The following is a 22,177-nucleotide window of genomic DNA, read 5'->3' as shown; positions in this document are numbered from 1 at the left end:
TTATCCAGTCGAGTGGGTTGTATTTCTTTCCAGCTTTTATGTGGGGATTCACAACAAAGCTGAATTGAGTAAGACGGATGATAAGAAAATGTTGACCTGCTAACTACATGGTTACTTGATGCTCTTAAGTTGTACCAGATAGAATAATAGAATTTCTTCATTTCAGGCAGCTGTTCTGGGAAAGCACTTGTAATGGATTGATGCCTCTTATTTGAGAGGAAAATGCAATGTATTTGGTAAATGGTAGTATATAAAATACAGGTTATACACTTATACATTTTACATAAAAATTGTTCTCCAAAATCAGCAAATGACAGAACTTCCCTTGGGGATAAAAACCTTCCTGTCTTTTCCTTCTTCCCCTACACCTCACCTTCACAAAAATTGAGCTTCTTTCAAGGAATTAGAATGCAAGTCCTGGTAAAAGACATCTGTCAATATGTTTTGTGTTGGTTTTTAACATGCTTTTATGTTAATTCTTTTATTTTACATACTGTTTTATTTTACTTAAATACAGGCTAAAGAAGCTTCCTATCATTGAATACTGGAGTTGTAAATTTTATAAAGCTGTCAATTTAACATACATAAACATTAAGGCATCATAGTGTATGATAAGATATTGGGGAAATTTTGATTTCTTGGATCTGCAAAATGTAGCTCTTAACCGGAAGCTAACTGTATGTTTAGAATTCTAATTGACAACTATTACTTTTTTTAACAGAAAGTGAAATGGAAGGTTCTTTAGTTCCTTCATCTGCTTCATCTTCATCCTCTACGAGTAGCTCAGAAGACAGCAAAGAAAGCTCTGTGGCTCTTGTATCACCTCCACTACACAATGGTGTGCGTAGAAGAAGGAACAGCAATCGTAGGGTAACTAGAAATCAAGCTCAGAGAAAACAAATAGGTAAGATTTGAGTAGTTTTCTTGTGAATGGCAAATAACATGAGTGTGCATATGTATTTAACTAAATGTAATTAGTATTTTTTAAATTGTTGCATATGTTAGATAAATTACTGGTGGTAGTTCTGAAGCTCTCAAAATGCTACACTTTTAAAGATTTTTCTTTTTTTTTTTTTTTAGTACACTGGGGAGGAGGGCAGAAACTTAAGAGCCCAGTGAAAGGGAATGTCTTGGTGACATTTTATATCTTAATGAAAGTAAAAGCAAAAATTCATAGAGTTCTAATTTTCATAAAACAAGAATGAATCTGAAATTTGTGACATAGCTAAATTTCACTTGGCAAACAACATAGGCACATAGCTATCACACAGGGAAGGATGGGATGTAATCCATAGGGACCTGGACAGGCTGGAGAAGTGGGCCTGTGCTAACCTCATGAGGTTCAACAAGGCCAAGTGCAAGGTCCTACACCTGGGTCAGGGCAGTCCCTGGTTTCAATATGCAGTGGGGGATGATGTGATTGAGAGCTGCCCTGCAGAGAAGGTCTTGGGGGTGCTGGTTGATGAGAAGCTCGACATGAGCCGGCAGTGTGTGCTTGCAGCCCAGAAGGCCAACTGCGTCTGGGCCGCATCAAAAGAAGCGTGGCCAGCAAGATGAGGGAGGGGATTCTGCCCCTCTGTTCCTCTCTTGTGCGACCTCATGTGGAGTACTGTGTCAAGTTCTGGAATCCTTAATGTAAGAAGGCTACAGAACTGTTGGAGTGGGTCCAGAGGAGGGCTACAAAGACGATCAGTGGGCCTGGAGCACATTCCACATGAGGACAGGCTGAGAGAGTTGGGCTTGTTCAGCCTGGAGAAGAGAAGGCTCCTGGGAGACCTTATTAGCAACCTTCCAGACCTGAAGGGAGCCTACAAGGAAGCTGGTGAGGGACTGTTTACAAAGGCTTGTAGTGGTAGGACTAAGGTCAGTGGGTATGAACTGGAGAGGGGCAAATTTAGGCTAGACATAAGGAGGAAATTATCCATGATGAGAGCGGTGAGGCTCTGGCACAGGTTGCCCAGGGAAGCTGTGGCTGCCCCATCCCTGGAGGTGTTCAAGGTCAGGTTGGATGGGACCTTGGACGGCCTGGTCAGGTGGGAGGTGACCCTGCCCATGGCAGAGGTGTTGTAACTCGATGGGCTTTAAAGTCCCTTCCAACCCAAAGTATTCTATGATTCTGTGATCACTAGGATTAGAATTAATTTGTAATGTCCATGGGTTGAAGCTGTTACAGATTTTGCAAGACTTACGGAGCTATTATTTTAATATTTAAGATATTAATCTCACCTTTCCTTTACAGGAACACTTCTTCAGGAGAATGGAAATACAAGAAAAACCGCCAGGAAAAAGTTATATGGAAGTGACTCTGAAAATACTTCGATGGCGACATCTGCATCACTCAGTAATAGCACTGGTAGACATCGAAAAACTCCACGCAGGAGTGCTGCTGTGGCTGCTAATAAGCTAAGGCTGATGAGTGATGTGGAGGAAGAGGTTTCAAGCTCAGAAAGCATTGGCATTGGATGCAAGAATAGAAAACTGCCTCACCGAAATGCCTCAGCTGCAGCGAGGCGAATGTTACTGGAAGGGTCTGAGGATGATGTAGCCTTAAAGTCTGAAAGTGAGAAAGAAATAGAAGAGCAGCTTACCAAGAGGAAAATTCTTTCTCAGCCTGGTGCATCTGCTGCACGAAGAAGGTTTGTTAGTGAATCTGAAAATGGAACTTCAGATTCTGAGACAGACACACAGATGAAGCAGAAAAACTGGCAAAGTAATGGTCACAAACCATTACGTGGGACAGTCCTTTCTGTATCTCCCAAAATGAAAAGCCCCACCCTAGAGTTTTCAGAGGATGACTCCAAAAGCCATAATTCAGAGCATGGGAGTAGTCCAAAAGTTTCTGACCAGTCAACATCTGCGCATAATAAACCTGCGGTGAGCAACTCCGAGGATGAAATGGATTCTGAATCGGATAGATGGAATGGCAGAAAAGCAACTGGTCTGCACCTTATTGCTCCTTTAAAAAAAGCAAAAGTCTTGAGTGACTTAGAGGACACGGCAGATTCTGAAACAGAAGACAGACAGGGTGGCAGTTTTTTCTCGGAGAGCTTGTTGCCAACTACAATTGCAGGGAGTTCAAAATCTGGACCTGGTACCAGCTTCAGTCATTCTAATTCCATATCCGACACAGATTCCAATAACAGTAATTATGGTGAAACTTCTTTGAAAATAAAGAGGAAGAGAAAAGGAAAACCAAAAATCGTTAGAAAAGGTAAAATTTTTAAAGTTAATGCATCTAACTCAATACTGACTAGGTGAAGGAGACAACCTAAGATTAGTGACTGGGAGGATGTAGACTATGCAAAGTGACCCTCCTGTTCTTCGTTTGCTTAAGTTTCATAGGCTCATGGGTGTCTAAGCAATGTTCTGTCCAATTTAAAGCATAATGTCACTGCTCTAACTGTATTATACTTGTAAAAGATTACATGAGAAGCTGTCTGTAAAGCACTTAACGACAGCCAGCTGAAAGGCAGAAATATCAGTTGCAGAAGCAAGATTTATCATTTTGCCATTTACCATTTAGTTATTTGCATTTAGTTTTTTCTGCTATAATTTTGTCTGTCATTCAAATGCATGTGTGTGCTGGCTGGCACAGTATGATTTAGAGATTTGGTTTTTGCTTTATCACAATGATGCAGAGACTTGCTAGGACAGCTTTTGTACATTGTGTCTTTGTATTGTTAGGAGATTGGTCCTGGCTTAGAATTTGAAAGACTGTTCAGAGGTCGGTGGTTGATCTTATCCTTCCAAACCTGTCACTGAATCACAGAGACCAGATTGTGAACCTCTAAAACTCATTAGGAATTTTAACTGTGGTTAGGGTTTTGGGTGTCTTTTTACAAAAAAAAATTTGTGAAAGATCTTAAGGAATCTTGAGGGAATACCCATAAGTGGCAACAGATGCAGTTGGATCATTAGCTTTTTCTATATCTAACTTTCCTCAGGTGCAAGTTACCAGGATGCTTTACAGTGAGTCAAGTGTATTTTTTCAGGCTTTGAGAACTCTCATGACTTGCAGTTGTCCTAAAAAGGAAGATGGATATATTCAATGTACAGGATTGTATTTTGTCAACTGTTGTGTGCACTTTTACATAGCATTTCTTTTTATTTTCAAGGCTTCATTACATAGCTTTCATTTTATTGTTACGGTGCAAAGACTAATTGTTTAGCCTTAACACATGGGTTTACAAATGAACTTAGTGGTCTGCAAGTAGTTACCAAAAGGCTTTGAGGGAATTTAAAAAAAAAAAGGTACTCAAGCTCAAGGGGGTTGGTTGGTTCATTTCCATACCAAGCATATAAAACAAAATTTTTTTCATTTGTACAAAACTGCATAATATGGAAACTCCTGAGTCAAATATAAGAATTTTGGGTTGGTTGGTTTGTTTTTTTGTTGTTGAGATTTGTAGCATTACTTTGAGAGGATTCGAAGAGATTTTTAATATGGCAAAAAGGGAAGTTATTTGTATAAATACTTCCTCTAGTGTAAATTTGTAACTTTTAGAGTAGGTAATTGATAACATTTCCCTAATCAAGCTTATCTGACACTGCGTTATTAAGGTGAAAACAAGACTGGTTAATTTTAAAAGCTTTCCTTATGCTTTTTGTGTAAACGTGTGTGAAATATGTAGAAGCTGTCACACTGGGTAGCCAACGTGAAGCTTTTGGTCTCTTCAGCTTGTTCTTGTCATGACTGTAACGTGGATGTTTTAACTGCTCTATTGTAGTGTTTTAAAGTTTGATGAAAATCTGTTTTTTCTTCTTGTCGGTTCTTAGAATTCAGGATATTACCACAGGTAGTCAAATTATTTTTAAATTAGCAGATACTCTTCCTAGCTCATTTTTTCTCCTCAACAGTAAATAGAGGTAACAGTAGATGTGCTTTTAGCACAGCCTGGGTTACTGTGGTTTGCCAAACTGATATATCTATCACTCTTTTCTAAAGAGGTTGACAGTTAACTGTAAATAGGAACCTAAGGTTATTAGTACTTCTGAAATTTATTGTTAGGTACTGCTGGAATGTAAGCATGCTTTTGTTTAAATGCGTACATACGTATGTACATAGTGGTAATCCTCCCTCTTCCAGCATGTGCAATCTATTTGTACCTTTGCAGCATTTAGTTCAGGATGCTCATTGTGTAGCTTTGTTAAGGTTTAATTTCAGAATAATGTTCCCAAATTTGTTCCCAATTTAAGATTTTGTATGCAAAGTACAGATTTAATACTTTGGTAGTGTGTTACAGAAAGACTGGATTCCTTTATCCTTTAGTCTTGCATTCCATCTTAGGAATTAACTGCTGGAATTGTTTATGATAAAGGCTTTTTTTTCTCAAAACAACCGTCTATAAACACCTAAGCATATATCTCTGAAAAACTGTCCGATATCTTTGTATGCATTCTTTTTTTTTTCTTTTCCAACTGCCCTTCTTGGATTAGAATCATAGAATCACCAGGTTGGAAGAGACCCACCGGATCATCGAGTCCAACCATTCCTATCAAACACTAAACCATGCCCCTTAGCACCTCGTCCACCCGTGTGTTAAACACCTCCAGGGAAGGTGACTCAACCACCTCCCTGGGCAGCCAGTTCCAGTGCCCAATGACCCTTTCTCTGAAGAATTTTTTCCTAATATCCAGCCTAATTAGTTCCAAGTGATATCTTTAAGCATGAAACATTTTCTTTTTCCCAATGGCTAAAGAGAATTAAGTTAGCACTCACTTTTAAGGCTGGGCAATCTTTTCCACTTCTCCAAACTGCCCTTCTAGAATGTGAGTGTAGTTCACTGCAGATGTAGGGGAATCTTAATCCTAGGGCTAGGTTATACATTTCCACACTTACAAACTGGTCAGAATGTTTCTTTGTACCAGTAACTTGTGTGCTGTTGTTTCCCCTCACTAGTATGTTACAATGTGTCATCACACTTACTTGTTTTTTTCCTGTTTCAATTGTAATTTACCATTAAAGGTTTTTGCTTCTGCCTGTTTCAGGCTTACTTCATAACAGCTATGAGCAGCAGCCTTGTGTTGCGTACTTGTCTACTTGATAATATTGGAAGACGGTGTATAATTTAAGCTTTAGCTTCTGATTTTTCTTAATTTGTGAATTAGTTCACCTTTTATACAGCATTATTATTTTATTCAGCAGAAGTGTGTTATGTTTTGGCCATAAAATCACACAGTACCAATAATAATAGTAGTAGTGTCCATGTATAATTTCTGGAAACTTCTAAAAGAAGACAGTGAATGAACTGTCCTTCGGAAAAGTCAAAACAGGAATATAGTTGAGTAGTACATAAAAGGGTTCACATTGAAACAATGACAAGATTTGGTATCGAAAGAGATTTTTATAATTGGCACTGAAGTTGGACATTTGAATTTGTGTCCCAAACTCTTTTATTTGTTTGGTTTTGATGATTATTTTTTTTTTTAGTGTTCTATAATGTGTTTATAATGTATCTTCATAGCGTTTATTCTTGTCAGGAAAATGTTTCCTGATCCTTGCCTAACAAGTGACAAATTGGGGTACAATGATTTGCAGTGTTAATGATTGTGGCACAGCTGGCCAGTAGCAAGAAACTGAACCTTCCTTGGTTTTAAGTCTTAGGCTATTGTTCCCACGTCTGCGTGGCTGTCATTCTCAGAAGACATTTAGCCATTAGGAGTTCAGGCAGTTGAAACAAAACTAAAAGGACAAGCTTGTTGTATCCCTCTGTAAAGGGAGGTGAGAGAGCAGAGACCACATGCTCTGTAATAAATTCCTCTTGTTTCCCTGAACTTCTACTTGAAAAAATATTTTAATTGCCTGGTTTTTTGCAAATACGCAGCAGCTGCATGATTTTTCCCTCTGCTGAGTACAGGTAGACACTCATCAAAAGTAGTGAGTTAAATCAGTTTTGTTGTGGCTTAATCAGGAGATAACAGGCTAATATAATGTAGGAGATTTAATGGATAAAACAGAGCATGTTTTATCATCTTCACTCAAAGTTAGTAACAGCTATGAAGAAATATGAAATGGACAATAGTCTTGGGTAAATTAACGTTGCAAAACATTTTTCTTTTAAAATAGCAAAACTTTATTGAGTCTGTGTATAAATACATTTACTTATGAACTTCTGCTTTTAATTTTTATTGATAACCTATGAGTAATTCTGTTTTATTTAGAAGATAAAAGTTTAAACCATTTATTTTCATAGCATCGTTCATATATGACTAGTTTTAGTAAAAGCTTAATGTAAATAGCACAGAAAAGTTGATTCTTTTTTAAAATAAGTGCTTTTTTTTTTTATTAAAGGTGGTAGTGTTTGTGTTTAATAAACTAATGATTTCAGGACTATAAGTTAATAAATGTTTTTAAACTTTTATTTTGTAGATTCAAAATGTGAGGAGACTGGACAAAGTGCAAAAGTGCTCAGGAGCCGGACCTGTGTCATTAACTACAAGAAACACATAAAGCTGTCTAATGTAACAGAGAAGAAAAACCCACGCAGATGTGCCACTTTGGCAGCTAATAAGATCAAGATAATGAGTGATGCAAAGGAAGAAATATCAAGCTCAGAAAGTGTTTGCACCGTAAAAAAGAACAGAAGGCAGCTTCATGGCAATGTGTCTGCAGCATCCAGGAAGAAACTGATGGGCAACTTGGAGACAGATGCTTGCTTGAAGTCTGAAAATGAGAAAGAACAGCTTTCTGGCAGAAAAAAAATTTCTTGCCCTGAGTCATCTGCTGCTAAAAAAAAATACATTAGTGAGTCTGAGAATGAAAAAACAGAATCCGACACAGAGATAAAAGTGACTGAAAAGCAGAGTGATGGTAACAAGCAGGCACACACAGTCTGCACTGTTGCTCTTAATCTCAATTATGGCTCTTCAGAGGAAAATTCCACAAACCACAAGATGGAAAACGGGGGAAACTGGGAAAGTTCTAGTCAGTCAACTTCAGCCCACAACCATCATGTGAGCAACTCTGAAGAGGAGGTAGATTCTGACTTAGCTAAACACAAAACTAAAAGTATCACAGCAGTATCAAAGAAAAAATCGAGAGTTTCTTTCAAAAGATTGAAATTATTGGATAACTTGAAAGAAACAGCGCAGTCTGAAGCAGGAGGGAAGAAAGATTTTAAAAATTCAGTATCAGAGAATATGGAAGCAGCTGGTATGGCAGGAAGCTCAAAAGCCAGTTTCAATTGTTGTACTGGTTCAGACTCTGGAACTGATAATAGTACCTATGGTGATGCCACAGAAACAAGAAAGAGGAAAAGGAAATCAGAAATTGTTCAAAAAGAAATTACTAATTCCAACTCACCTAAGTCCTCCAGAAGACCCCAGCGGAGGAAACGCTGGAAACCTAATCCAGAAAATGACTCTGAAGATTTGGATTACACCAAATACAGAAGAGCTAATCGGCGTACTAAGATAAGAACTCGAAATGGCGGTAAACGGACTGTGAGATACCACAATTGTGATGAAGATGACGAAGACAGAGGTTTAGACTACGTAGATTGTGAAACATAACTTAAAAGGAAAAGCCAGCCCACTTTTTTTTTTTTTTTGGTAATAGCACTAGAACTCATGATGGATGCTGGCTCTTCGTTGTCCTACATTTCAGGGAATATATTTATATTTTTCTATGAAAAAGTTATGAATGTGACTAGATGACGAATTTCCCCTTTTCATACTTTGACTTGCACTTGCCTGCCCATGTAGCAGCATTTAGCACAGATGCCAAAATGTGCCTCATTATAGGGGCAAATTTTTGTCTTTATTGGTATTTTATTACATATAACAAGAGTTAAAGAAATGTTAAAACACTGCGCAACAGGCTAATAGCAGTATGTTGAGTATTATTGTTATGGGTGCTGCAATGGAATACTACCTAGGTCATACGACATTCAAGAACAGATTTCAAACATCTCTAAAGCTGTATGAAATCACATACAATAGTAACAGGCTTATGAATAATTCTGTACACTATAAAAATCTGGTGGATGCTAGCATTGCGTCAGAAGAGTAATGGAACGGTCACTAGGTTAATAACTTTACAACTTGTATTAGTACAGATGTTATGTTCTGTACTTCCATTATTGATAACATGCAACTAGAGCCCAGTTACCAGTGAAAAAGCATATTTGCCAATTAAAGAAGTTGTATTGGTGCTGGGGAAGAGGGGGTTTATGCTGACAGGTAGTACTATCATCATTAATGTGACTTCTATACTGTAAACTTAGAAATATGAAATACAGGTGAACTCTTGGGCCTAAGGGGGTTTGTGTGTTTTCTTTATAAAATAGAAAAAAACCCAAAACACTTGTTCTGTTTTCTTTATGCGTGAAAAGCTTGAGATGCAGGATTTTCTACATTCCAGATCTTTTTTCTGTTGTTCTTCCGTATTTAAACTTAAGTACTTTATAGACTTCTCATTGATTAAACCTTACCAGTTTCTGAATATTGCAATACATCTCTTATTTTCAAAAATTTTAAGGTGGCTGTTGTTGACGAGAAATAATTCTTGCATAGAAAATAGGAGAAAACCTCTCCAGAGAAAATGTGAATTTTTGGTTGGCCATGTATCAATTATGAGAACGTATAGCACCGCTGAACTCTTGCTTTGCTTTTCTCTGGAGCTGTGCTGGTGGAAGCCCCACGACTGCTGCCTTTGGTGGGAGTCTCCACTCCTTTCCTACTCTCTGCCACTGTAGGTTTCATCCCTCTGCTCTGCAGGCTGCCTTTCACACACTTATTAGGGTTCTCTGGTTCCTGATCTTATTATTTGATAGGAGATAAGTTAGAATATTAAATTTATCCTAACCCAGCTCATTTTAACTGAAATAGCAAGTTTCCAAATTAGTTTTCCAGAAGGTTTGGACTGGTAGTACTGCCTGGAAGGATTTGGGGGTGAGAAGGGAAGTTGGTGCAGTTGCGTAACTGCAGTTGTTAGTGCCAGAACTGCTCGTACACACGGGAGTGACTTAATGGAAAAGGGAGTCCTGCGTTCTGCTTGCCAGCGGTCAGTGGGAAGCACTTCTCCACCGACACTGCTGGTATGTGCCAAAAGGTATATCTACCATTCCATCATTTTGGCATCTAAAATTGTTATCTCAGTACAGAGAAATGCCGTTTTTTTGGTTTTGGGTTTTTTTTCTCTTCCCCTTAAAACTTCTATAGGAAGTAAAAAATAACCTAGTTTATATCATTCTTGCCCCAGGAATTCTATTTGGAGCATAGTCCCCACATACAATGCAGTATAATTTTGTAAATTCAAAATACCTGAATTCTTTTAAGTTGGTTTCTAAAATATGAACGCAGTTGTGTTTAGTGATGAAACTTGGAGTTGGCTGTGTATCTTAACTTTGTTGAAAGAGAGTAAGTCAACTGGTATTTTTATATATTATCCATAAACGTAATGCATTGTTCAGCGGCTGCTTATGATCAATGTTCTATGGAGTACAAACTCCAGTATAGGAATAAATATTGGTGTCATAGATCTGGAGTGAACGTCAGAGTTTTTATTAAGTTTAAACAGCTAAAATTGGGCTGGCAGGTTTGTATTTCTCATCCAGGCTTGGAGATTATTTTCTTTCTCGCCCCTTCACAGATGCTGTATTCTCTGTCATAAGGTACTCATGCCCTGCATGTTCGTGGTGATGCCTGAAAGCTGGGAGAAGGTTCTGGCCTCTGTATTTATAGGTCTAAGAGGGGATTACTGGCCTGGGGACCACAACAATTTCTTTTCTAAGTAGAAGAAGATGCTGTTTTGTGTTTCCTGATTTTATACATGGAAACAGGTTCTAAAGAGCCAGTAGGAAGGTAAATGATTAATCTGGAAAGGGACTTCTACTCTTTCACCCTCTAAGAGTTTGAATTTTATTTATTTGCTTATATGAGCATGCCTACTCTTTCCAGAACTGCCTTTCTTAAGCCTTGCCAAAGGCCATTTGTCTACCTTCCTGGTAGTTTTAATCTGTCGGCATTCTTTGGTTGAGCTCCATCTGGGGAAATTGAAGGGATGTAGTAGACCAGTATACATAGTCTTTATTTAAAGCCGCTTAATGCGGTCCATTTGTAAGCTGGGTGGTTTTGTTTCTTTTTTTTGGAGGTGTGGTGGTTTTATTTGTTTTAAAGTGGGACTTCGGTCTGGGATGGCGAGTAGGCTCACAGGCAGCATAGATGAAAACACTAAGTGAAGGTACTGGAAGGCTGCTATAAGGTCTGCCTGGAGCCTTCTCTTCTCCAGGCTGAATGACCCCAAACTCGCAGCCTGTCCTCGCAGCAGAGGTGCTCCAGCCCTCGGATCATCTTTGCAGCCCTCTCTGAACCCCCTCCAACAGCTCCATATCCTGCTTCTGTTGGGAATTCCAGAACTGGACATGGGACTCCAGGTGGGGTCCCAGGAGAGCAGAGTAGAGAGTACACACTGCTGGATTTGTTGAGCTTCTCATTAATAAACACCCCCAAATCCTTTGCCGCAGGGCTATTCTCAATTACATAGTCCCCCATGTATTGAAACTGCAGGTTGCCCCGACCCAGGTGTGGGACCTTGCACCTGGCCTTGTTGAACATCTTAATTCTGGAGGCTTTTCTGATGTACAGGTGGAGGTGGACCAAAGTAAAGCTCGGCATGAAACTGCACCAAGGGTCATTGGGCACTGGAACAGGCTGCCCAGGGAGGTGGTTGTGTCACCTTCCCTGGAGGTGTTTAAGGCACGGGTGGATGAGGTGCTGAGGGGCATGGTTTAGTGATTGGTAGGAATGGATGGATTCGATGATCCGGTGGGTCTCTTCCAACCTGGTGATTCTATGATTCTTTCTTTGCGCACCTGCCTGTGTTTGGGGCGCTGTGCCCTCCTCCCGGCGCTGCAGGGGCTGGTGCTGCTCGGGGTGTCTCTGCTCCAAACGGGGCAGAACAGCTCACAGATGCGGGGCCTTTTGCTTAGGGGGCGGGGAGGTAAAAAGTCCTCTGCTCTTGGTCCTGGATTTCACTGCTGTCCTCCCATCGTGGGACCTCCCATCTCCGGTGGCTGCACAGGGGGAGGGGGCGTGCTCTGACAATCGTAGAATGAATCACAGAATGGTTTGGAGTGCGAGGGACCTTAAAGCTCATCCGGTTCCAACCCCCCTGCCACGGGCAGGGACACCTCCCACTATATCAGGTTACCCAAGGCCCCATCCAACCTGCCCTTGAACACCTCCAGGGATGGGGCAGCCACAGTTCCCCTGGGCAACCTGTGCCGGAGCCTCTTCGCTGTCATGGTGGAAACTTTCTTCCTGATCTCTAACCTCAGTCTTCCCCCTTCCACTTTAAAGCCATTCCCCCTCGTCCTATCCCTCCGTGCCCTTATAAAAGGTCCCTCCCCAGCTTTCCTGCTTGCCCCTTCAGGTAGGGGGAGGCTGCTGGATGCTCTCCCCGGAGCTTTCTCTTCTCCACATCCCCAACTCTCTCAGCCCGTCCTCGCGGCAGAGCTGCTCCAGCCCTCGGATCATCTTCTCCTCCCTCCTCTGGACCCGCGCCAACACTTCCTTATCCTTTATTCTGTTGGGGATTCCAGAACTGGACACGGGAGAGCGTTGTGGGGGGGGTGGTGGGGGCAGAATCCCCTCCCTCCCCCTGAGCCCGGCAGGAAGGCGCGGGGCCAGAGCGCCCCCTGGCGGGAATCGCGGGGGCGGGAAAGGGGGCGGCGCGGTGGCTGCGGCCCGTGTCCCCGCGCACGCGCCCTGCCCGGCGGCGGCGGCGATGGCGACTTTCTTCGGGGAGGTGGTGGTGGCGCCGTCCCGCGCCGGCGTGGACGATGAGGAGGAGTGGGTCGAGGAGGCGCCCGAGGATCGGGAGATCCGCAGGGAGCTGGAGAAAAAAAGGTAGCGGCCCTCCAGGGCCCCCCCGGCCGCTCTCCGAGCCCTCGTTGTGCGGCCTCCACCGCGTCCCACCCCCCCACCCCCCCCCCCCCCACGGCGAGGGACGGCGGGGGCCGGGAGTGGTGCGGGAGGCACCTGCTGCTGCAGAAAGTGGAGTTTAGTTTCATCCAAGTAGATGTGGGGTTTGAAATTTAGACGGAACGTCCCTCTGACAGCGTGTGTGCTCTCAGTCAGGGTTTCTCCGGGCGCGGCTCCTTCTCTGGGGCCGATAACGCCCTGTGCGCAGCGTGATGGGCTGAGCGGCCGGGGCTGCTGCATCCCCTCTGTCTGCAGCCTCTCCCACCGCAAATACAGGGTCAGAGCTGGCTCCGGTGCTGTAAATCAGCAAGAGATTTGACTGCTGTGAAGTTCATAAAAACATTAAGATCAGTCCTTGGAAAGTAATAGAATAGGCGCAAGATTTCTGGGAGAATGGATCCCTGTGCACGTGAGTGGGGAATCCATCCTGTCCCAGCTCTCGTCCCCCTGCACACAATGGATGGAGATCGCTCTCTCGTGTTGCCCAGCCCTGATGAAGGATGCTGCTGTCTAAAACTCCAAAACGAGTCTCGGAGGGTTTATTTGCCAGCGTTTTCAGTATCGAGGGTGGGTGAGTAGGGTGACACTGCTCCACTTCCCTCTCTCTTATGCCAGGGAGGTCAACGTCCTTTGGACCTTGGAGCCAGGTGCACCTAAGGAAGGCTCTGCTGGAGAGACGTTTGTGTGCTCGAAATTCATCGTAGCGATAGGACATAATGCTGCAGGTGGGTGCAAGCTGCAAAAAAACAACCACTCAAGGCTCTGAAGTGTTGCTGGGCTTTTGCTGTCAGCTGAATTTAAGAATTTTAGGGAAAATTCAGTGAGAAAGCGGGAGGTTGGAAGAAAATGTAACTGTTCCAGGGTGTTACCTTTGCCGTAGTCTATTCTAATGTTGGTCTCTACTGTAAAAATGATCCTTTAAGGTGTCTAGCCCTTCATTTAGGTGGCACAGTTTTAATCCTGAGGCAGATGAACTGTCCAGAGAAAGGCAAGTTTAGTCTGTACACAAAATATATTTCCAAAGAATACATGTTTTTGATGTTTGGGATCTCGATATGCAGAACTGCTCGTTATTTTTTGGGTCTTGATATGGTGAGTTTACTCATGTTCTTGATGTTTGCTGGATTTGGTCAATAAAAGTATATAGATGAAAATAAGTTATTACTTTTTTTTTAATTTGAGATTGCAAAAAGATGACATTTCAGGTATTTGCTTGTAAAACAGGTTTTATTGTTTATGAAATAACAGTACTTACTATGTTTTGCAGCTTTCCTGTCTTGTTTTATTCTGGATTCTGTACGTTGGGAAGTAGTTGGAGTTTTGAAGCTGTGGAATGAGTGGTGTAGAACAACCAACACAACAAATGTCCTCCCAACAGATTCTTTCTGTTTGTTCTACCGATTAATATCAGATCCGACAGTAAGTGACTTCTGCATGAATTCCTCTATAACGTATTTTAGCTTTCTGAAAAAGAGAGCAACCTTCATCTACCCCCTGCCCTGCCCAGGGCAAACCAAGCCCAAGGCTGCACTGTTCTGGATTAAAATCATGAAATATCTGAAGGGTCACTATGTTCACTAAAACCATTTGAAGTTCTGGCACGTGAGGCTCAGTATGAAGAAAATATATGACAGCCTGATGGTTTCGCATCAGTTGTGAATGAAAGATTCTTTTTGAAATGAAGAAGCACAAGAAAACTGAACAAGTTGTTGGCTGCAGTCACATCATCTTTACAAGTCGTTCTGAGCTTTTGTTGTGCTCTTTAAACCACTTGCTTACACGACTTTTTTTTTTTTTCCTCCCTTAAGGTTTTGTTATGCCAGTGTAGTTGCTATGTTGCTGAGGATCAGCAGTTCCAGTGGCTTGAAAAGGTAAAACGGGCAAGACAACAAATCTAGCAGTGACATCTCAGGGGTGGAGATCTTCAACTTGGTGCAAATGTCTCTTCCTCTCTGCTGTACTAAACGTGGCAGCATTGTAAATGATTGTTCTTCTGTGGCTTTCTTTTCTTAAATATCCAACAAATGAAGAAGTTTACTCTGCATATTTTGTGAAATTCCTTTCTAGGTGCTGCCAGTTGTACTGCTATAACTTAACCAACTTTGTGAAGTTACTTCTTTTTGGACAATTTCAATTTTGTTGCCATTAACTGCTTTACAAATGTTCTTCCTGTTTGGCTTAAATTTCCTATGGCTTGTTTTAGCTGTGTTTCAGCTCTGGTAGACTCCTTCCTGAAAAAATAATAATGTAACTGTGTTTGTACAGCTGCCAAAGGATCTCCAGACTTGTTGTGAAACTCCTGGTGGATAGTGTCTTTACTGATGGGTGTGTTCTGCACTTTTCACAAAGAGGAATTCTAAAAGAAGGTGCCCCCAAAGCAGTGTCTGTCCCATTTGTTCATAGACTTAGTAAATGAAGCGCCATTCAGGTACATGAATGCTGCTGGGTCATTCAGATCCCTCCGCGTATCATCATGTTGGTTTAATAAGATAAAGCCAGGGGCGGAAAGTTCTGTCTGTTCATTTTCTTGATGGATTTGGGTCACTGCTTAGCCTCAGGGAAATACGCTTATTTATCTTGCTGCCTGTCTGCTAACCTGCCTTCCTTTAAATCTCTCCTGATCTGATGAATGAGGATTGATTCTAAAGCTGTTATGTTAGCACCAAAGTTGTGTAAGGCTGTGGCTAGACAGAGTGAGGCAAAAAGCAACGTGCCTGCTGAGATCAAACCCTCTGCCTGAGCTGAGTGAAACCTGCCCAGCCAGCACATGAGGAGGATTCCTTGGCTGCAAGAGAGAACCATGCAAGCAGCTTGTCATGAGGGAGGGAGCCAGAGAGATTATGGGAAGGCAAGGAGGATGGAAAATTGGGGTAACTTCACTGAATGATGCAGGGCTTTCAGACCCAGGTTTGTAGAAAACTAGGCTTTTGTGGTTCCTTGGCTGGTTGAAGAGTTTAATTCAGTTTAGTGGAGAGTAATGGTTCAGTTCAAAATTTCGAAGTCCTAAGACCTAAAACTTTTAGGTTTTGCTGTATTCCATGCATTTTTTTGCTTTGTTTAAACTAGGGTTGCGAAAGGAAGATGGTTGTGGTTTTGCTGCCTTCTCCATTTGTGTTTTTCCGTCTGTCTCTGCATATGTGTTGTTTCAAATGTGGGTGTTTATAAACAGTAGGAGTGCACATTTTTACTATGTTAGTGTTCTTGAGTATTTTTAGACTTCATGGTTATTGGTATGTATAAGTTTGGCAGAAATATTATGCTGGTAGCGTTTTGCTTTTAGTGTGATTTACAGATCTGTTCTGTATGCTTCGTAAATTCAGATTCACTGAGCATCTTCACAGTCCCTATGGGTCAGATTTTTACTTCTGTTTGTGTTTTCCCACTGATCACTGACAAAATGAGAACATACAGACTAAAGTTTCACAGTAATGCAGACCAACCAGGGTTACAAATAAAGTAAATATACTGTAAACTGAAAATAAGTGTGCTTCTGAAAAGTTATGTCAGTGGTAACACAGTGATGTAAGAGTACAGTCCCCTTCTGTGATTGGTACCATCTACAGAAACAGGCAAGTTTCTGTAATGTTTACCAAACTCCTTGTTTCCTTACTGATCATAAATCTGAAGGGGACAGTGTAAAGGGAAGGTGCGTATCTATCTTGCTTCTGCTCATTTTGACATATGTTCTTCAAAAACAACAGGACACGCGCAGCACGGGGGTGTTTGTGATGGCATGCAATGGATCTGAAAATACGTTTTGTACAATGTTTTTTTAAACACTTTTCTTTGAATATGAGGAAAACTGGAAAAAAATAAGATTCTCTTTCTCAATTCTCAATTCACCCTGAATGTAATTCGATATAAAATGAAGACACTTTAAGTACTATAGAACATCTAGGGAGCACAATTCAATTTCAGATGTTTTGTGGATTAGCAAGTTGCCTTCCTGTCCTAATCAGCCTGGTTGTATCTGGAGGCCTTTTTCTTTCTACAGTCACCATTAGTAAAAATAGTAAGTCTTATTGTATTTGCAGGTGCATAGAAAGCACTGATAAGCTAAAGCCTCTCAAGAAAGTCAGCAGGGTCAGTAAATGTTAGCTGCTCTTTTGTTTGTTTGTTTTTTAATTTCCATCCCAAGAGCAATGCACATGAAATTTCTACCTGAACTCTGTGATTCAAATTTTAGTTGTTCCTTCAAACTTGAATTAAACTGCCGTTTAATGAAACTTTTGTGGTTTTATGCTGTGTTATTGTGAGAAGCTAAATTTTGCTTATATATTAACATTTTTATTTCAGGTTTTTGGCTGTATGCGAAAGGAGGGCTTGCAAGTAACCATTCTTTCAACGTGTCCTGTAGCTGATTATAAAACTCAGGAATCCACTTTAACACTTCCATCTCCATTTCTGAAAGCCTTGAAGACAAAAGAATTCAAAGAGTTAGTCTGTTGCCCACTGCTGGAACAGCCTAACATTGTGCGAGATCTCCCTGCTGCTGGTATTTTGCAATTTTAATTATGTATTTAGTTGCTGGTGGCAACACAAAGTTCACTTTGGAGAGCATCCCATTGCAATTAGAATTTTTACTTAACTGTATGAACTGGCTAATAAGTTAGCTTTTGAAAATTAATTCCTAACAATTTGACATCTTAACATGTTGCTTTGTAAAATAGGGCCAAATTTCAAAACCACCCACAAATGCGTTTGCCCCTTATGTGTGGAACATAAGTGCTATGAAATTCTTCAGTATTGCCTCACAAAGCGTATTTTGTATTATTTTTGGGGGGGCATTTTACTTATGAACTAAATGTTTTATTAATAAGTTATTTTCATCTGAGTATTCAGCCTCAGGCTGAATAAAGGCCTTTCTGCATATTACAGGTAAAGTAGGTTCACCTGCTCAATCTCCTGTAAAAGTTGTATTCAGTTTTATTATGTAACATAATAAAAAAAAACCCAGGCTTTTCATTATCGAGTACTGAAGTAGTGGTAGCGTCGTGAGGAAAAACTGGTCTGGTGGGAGCTAGAGGTGTTTTTTTTTTTAATATATATATATGTGTGTATATATATAAAAATATATATAATATATAATATAACATAGTAAATATCTATATTTATAGAAACATATCCTATGTTTCTATAAAATGTTTATCTTGTTTGCATTTTGGTTTGAGTTTTTTATGTTTGGATAGGTTTTGGTGGGTTTTTTTGCTTTTTTGAAGCTTTTTTTTTTTTTTTGCTTATTGATAATATACAATTTTCAGTTAAGGTATTTCTCGCAACGAAACACCAACTGCATTTTACTCATTTTTGATGGTTTATTTTCTTGTGTACCTGAAGGACGAGGGATGGCTGGTCTAGCAGTCAAGATCCTGAGTAGTTAATTCATGAACTTTCGTACTTTAGGAGTTTTGGCCAGAACAAGTGTGACTTTATACACAGAACTGAGATTCCTCCTCTGCTGAATCTAACACGTATTTTCTTTTGATTTGTATTTAGTCTTGAGTTATTGTCAAGTATGGGAGATTCCTGCAGTGTTGTATCAGTGTTACACTGATGTCATCAAACTGGACACGGTTACAGTCGAAGCATTCAAGCCTCTGCTTTCTTCCAAAATCCTGAAGAGTTTAGTCAAGGTAAAATTTCATATTTAAAGATTAATGGTAGGTTTTGGTCTTTTGCATTCTGCTGTTGATGTGCCCCTATGAGGATTCAACCTGAATGTATGTAATGTACGGAAAGATACAGGCTTTAATGACAGAGGGCAATGATTTCTGTTTATAAGATGCTCAGAAACAGTGAGTCTACATCTTCACTCAAAACTTAATTTTGACTTTTCAGGTTCCCATAGTGATACTAGTATATCAGAGAGTCATTTCCTGTCATTGTTTAAGCTGCAGTTTCCTTTGAGGTGTCTCGTGCTAAAACCTTTAAGTATATATATGTTTTTTCACATTCATATGCAAGATCGCTCTGTTCAAGCTTTGTATCTACCTGTCTTGTGCCATACATGAAAGCTTCTTAAGAAATTTACTTTGACCTGCATCTTTCTGGAATTAAAAGGCTGAATTTCTAAAGGTGATTTATAGCAGTTTTGCACTTACCAAGCAGCTGTGAACTCTTGGCATTGTAGCTACTTAAGTTAATGTTTTGCTTCGGAGGTGCTTTTATTTTAAGTATAGTTGGTTCAAAACACTCTCCTCAGTTTTGCCAATTAAGCTTACATTTAAATGACAAGGAGAGTTTTGTGCATACTGAGGTATATATTTCAGCTTTAAAGGTGGGAATTGTGGATTAGTTTTCATGACAGTTTATACTGGTCTGCTAGATAAGTCTTAACAGATTAGTATGTAAATGTTTTAACTCTGAAGGAAAACAACAGCAGATCTGCAGGCTTCTCCTCCCGTCTGCAAGCAAAGTGGGATGCAAATTCACAAATGCTGTTCTGTCATTGAACTGCATTTTCCTTTGGAGCCTTTAGCAGGTCTCTGGATATGTTCATTTGGAAGACCTGAGTTTTGCTCACAGTCAACGTTTTATTCAAGCTGTTATTGAGAGTAATAAAAATTGGAATAGCTGACAGTGAGGCTTTTTGTTCTTGTTTTGTAACCAGCAGTGTAGCTAATGCTGATAATTTCTTCCTTTTCCTAGGATATATCTGAAAGCACAAAGAATTTGAAGAAGTTACTGACAACAAATGAAACACACAATAATATCTATATCTAAAGAGGACATTTATGATACAGACTGCACTTTTGTAAACTCCAGTTTCTTCTGCAGAGGACATTTTGGAATTGTAGTTGTTTCCTTCAAAGTGGAATAAATTCCAGTAGATTTTTACTTTTGCACTCATTTGTTACTTTCAAGTTCATCACTACAAACACATATTTCTTCTGCCTGGCTTGGGAGACCTTTTTTCTGGAGTGATTTTAGGAATGGTATTCGAAGATGAAAAAGCAACTTCTTTTTCTCCTCCTGAAGGGATTGTCTGATCTAAATGTGTGCCTTTTATGCATGAAAGAGGAAATGCAGTTAAGGACTTATGTCTATATCTAATGAGAATAGCTGTTTTTTACTTTATTTTGAGACAGAAAAGTTTTCCTAATATTTGATCCTTCTTAAAGTTTTGTCTGTGGTGAAGAAAGTACGCTCTGCATCTTTTTTCTTTGTGTGTGTGTATGAATGATACATACACACGTATGTATGCACATACGTTTTATATATGTGTTGATACGAAACATAGTAAAGCGTGGTTAAATACCTTTTAAAATACTTAGTAGTGGAAAATAAGCTTGCTTTACAACTTAGTAGGCAGGAATGTGGACTTTTTTGAACTGCATGGAAGAGCTTTACTTGCGTGCACTGAGTAGATCATCACAGGTGTTTGGGATGCTGCTGCCTACACTTGTGGGAGGAAGAGACATGTGCCTGTATTCAGATGCTGCAACTCCTGCTAGCAGTACCTTGCTGAAACTGCCAGCAAATGTGAACTTTCAGCTTCAGGCCTTGATCAGGAACCATAGAGGGAGGTGCATGAGCACTCCCTGCTGTCAGATGTCTGACACTGGTGGAGCCTTTCCCTGTGAAACAAGGTGGGAGGCTCGCAAGCTGCTTCAGCTGAGTTTGCCAGGGCGAAGAGATTTAATTTTCCCACTTTAAAGCTCTGAATTGCTGGCAACAGCAGGAATAGGGCAAAGTCTTTTATGCAGGGTATATGATTTTTAGAGGCAAGTAAAAGTTCAAGTTTTGAGGTGTCTCGAAAAAGCCTCTAAAAGTTGCTAACAATTTCAGCAGTGTATTTAAAATATTGACTTGGATTGGCATGTAATTCTGACTTGTATATATCTTCTGTTTTATTTACCGTTTTATTTACCGTTTTGTTTAAGAAGATGGTGTTAAAGAAAGTATTTCTCCTGCTACCAGGTAATTGTCACTGCGCAGAGACCTTTAAATTGCTTGTGGCTTATCCTTTTGGAACAAAAGGATAACAGCTTCTAAGTTCTGTCCTAAGTTTGACTTAGCACTGGATGCCCAGTGGACGTTTTTTAACATTGTATTCCTTAAACAGAGCTGTCATCCCTTCAGGTTTGAAAGTGGTTGGCTTAGTCAATGTTCCCCTGAAGGAAGTAACTCCTGGCTTCAGCAGGCCCACTGCAACTTCTGGTTCCGGAGCTTTGAAACTGCCTGCAGTGTCACGTTTTCAGCTGTAATAGAAAAGTCTTGATGCGAGTATCAGGTTGTTTATTAGTTTAGACATTGATTTGAATTTCTGTTGGTATAATTACAGATAAACAAGCAACTGTTAGTTAAAGTGCTACTGTATTTTGGAACAAACACTGAAGCCTGAAGTGCAGGACGTGGTTCCTTCTGTGTTGTTTTTGTCCATTTCTGCGCAGCATTGTAATGAAAACCTGTTTGTATATGTGAGCTGAGCTGGGAATCCTGTTGCTCTGAAAGAGTTGTGTTTTGGCTGCACCATTTCCTTACTTGCATACTGAATGTGTTCAATGAATAATAAAGTACATGTTAAGAAATATCTTCACTAATAAATATGCATGCTCTGATAGGAACTGTAAATCTACTTCTAGTATTGATTTTATCATCCGTGCAGTTTGCAGTGTTTCAAAATGGTATAATTCAGTTTTCACTACCTGGGTTTATGCTGAGGTGTGAGAAATACTGTTAAACACCTTGAATAAAAGTGGCAAACAGAACACTCTAGAAACTTGGAAGATGAAATCAGAAAGGCTGTAAACTAGAGTATTGACTGAATGCTCTGAAGGTTAATTATTCTTCCTTCAAAGTCAACAGTAGCCTCCTATAGCTGTAAATGTTTATATTTAGGATGTGGTACTACTTCTATTGGAGGCTATCAAGCTAGTAGTTTCATCTGTGTATACAGGTTTATTTCTATCATCCACATGGTCAGGGTGTGTGCACACCTGATAGTAAGGCTCTCCCTCATCAGTATCAGCTGGATTGTACTGTGTAAATTTAAAATATCAGCCTTTTCTAGTACACAGTAAGAACTACAGGGCAGTGAAAGAAGGTAATTTAAAATTTCTCGTATCTTTTTCCATAATTTGATGTGTGAAGTAGCTCATTCTCCCCCGAAGTAGTCCTGGAAGCATCAGAACTAATAATTCCCAAGTATCTCATAAAATGTGAGCATTGCCTGGAGACTATTCCATATTTGAACTTTGCTAATTAGTTTGGGGTTTTTTTTTCCTATGTGCTCACTATCCAGCAAGAGCCT

The 22,177-nt window shown here is 40.3% G+C and overlaps 2 protein-coding genes across 2 annotated transcripts in view; both read left to right on the top strand.

The window, feature by feature from the left end:
* BRWD1 (bromodomain and WD repeat domain containing 1) overlaps positions 1-9,987 on the top strand; it is a 52,893-nt gene extending 42,906 nt beyond the window's left edge. The window contains exons 39-41 of the mRNA XM_069871528.1: positions 722-904; positions 2,240-3,211; positions 7,370-9,987. Coding sequence (XP_069727629.1) covers positions 722-904; positions 2,240-3,211; positions 7,370-8,511 — 2,297 coding nt within the window. The 3' untranslated portion in view covers positions 8,512-9,987. The remainder of the gene's footprint in view (positions 1-721; positions 905-2,239; positions 3,212-7,369) is intronic.
* A 2,728-nt stretch (positions 9,988-12,715) lies between these two features.
* PSMG1 (proteasome assembly chaperone 1) lies at positions 12,716-21,566 on the top strand. Its single transcript, XM_069871940.1, has 7 exons — positions 12,716-12,849; positions 13,540-13,649; positions 14,192-14,343; positions 14,733-14,795; positions 17,221-17,419; positions 18,421-18,557; positions 19,573-21,566. The coding sequence occupies exons 1-7, from the start codon at positions 12,728-12,730 to the stop codon at positions 19,645-19,647; spliced, it is 858 nt and encodes a 285-aa protein (XP_069728041.1). The 5' UTR covers positions 12,716-12,727; the 3' UTR covers positions 19,648-21,566.
* The last annotated feature ends 611 nt before the right edge of the window (positions 21,567-22,177 follow it).

The sequence above is a fragment of the Phaenicophaeus curvirostris genome, chromosome 1 (assembly GCF_032191515.1).
Source record: "Phaenicophaeus curvirostris isolate KB17595 chromosome 1, BPBGC_Pcur_1.0, whole genome shotgun sequence".
NCBI lineage: Eukaryota > Metazoa > Chordata > Aves > Cuculiformes > Cuculidae > Phaenicophaeus > Phaenicophaeus curvirostris.
Note: the sequence above shows the minus strand (reverse complement) of the source record. Positions and strands in the feature narration are given on the sequence as shown.

What these genes read in the sequence shown, in the direction of transcription:
- PSMG1 (XM_069871940.1), top strand. Translation starts at nt 12,728, where the DNA reads ATGGCGACTTTCTTCGGGGAGGTGGTGGTGGCGCCGTCCCGCGCCGGC. An exon ending in AGGGAGCTGGAGAAAAAAAG is followed by an intron (nt 12,850 to 13,539) that starts GTAGCGGCCCTC and finishes CTCTTATGCCAG; the next exon opens with GGAGGTCAACGTCCTTTGGA. An exon ending in GATTAATATCAGATCCGACA is followed by an intron (nt 14,344 to 14,732) that starts GTAAGTGACTTC and finishes TCCTCCCTTAAG; the next exon opens with GTTTTGTTATGCCAGTGTAG.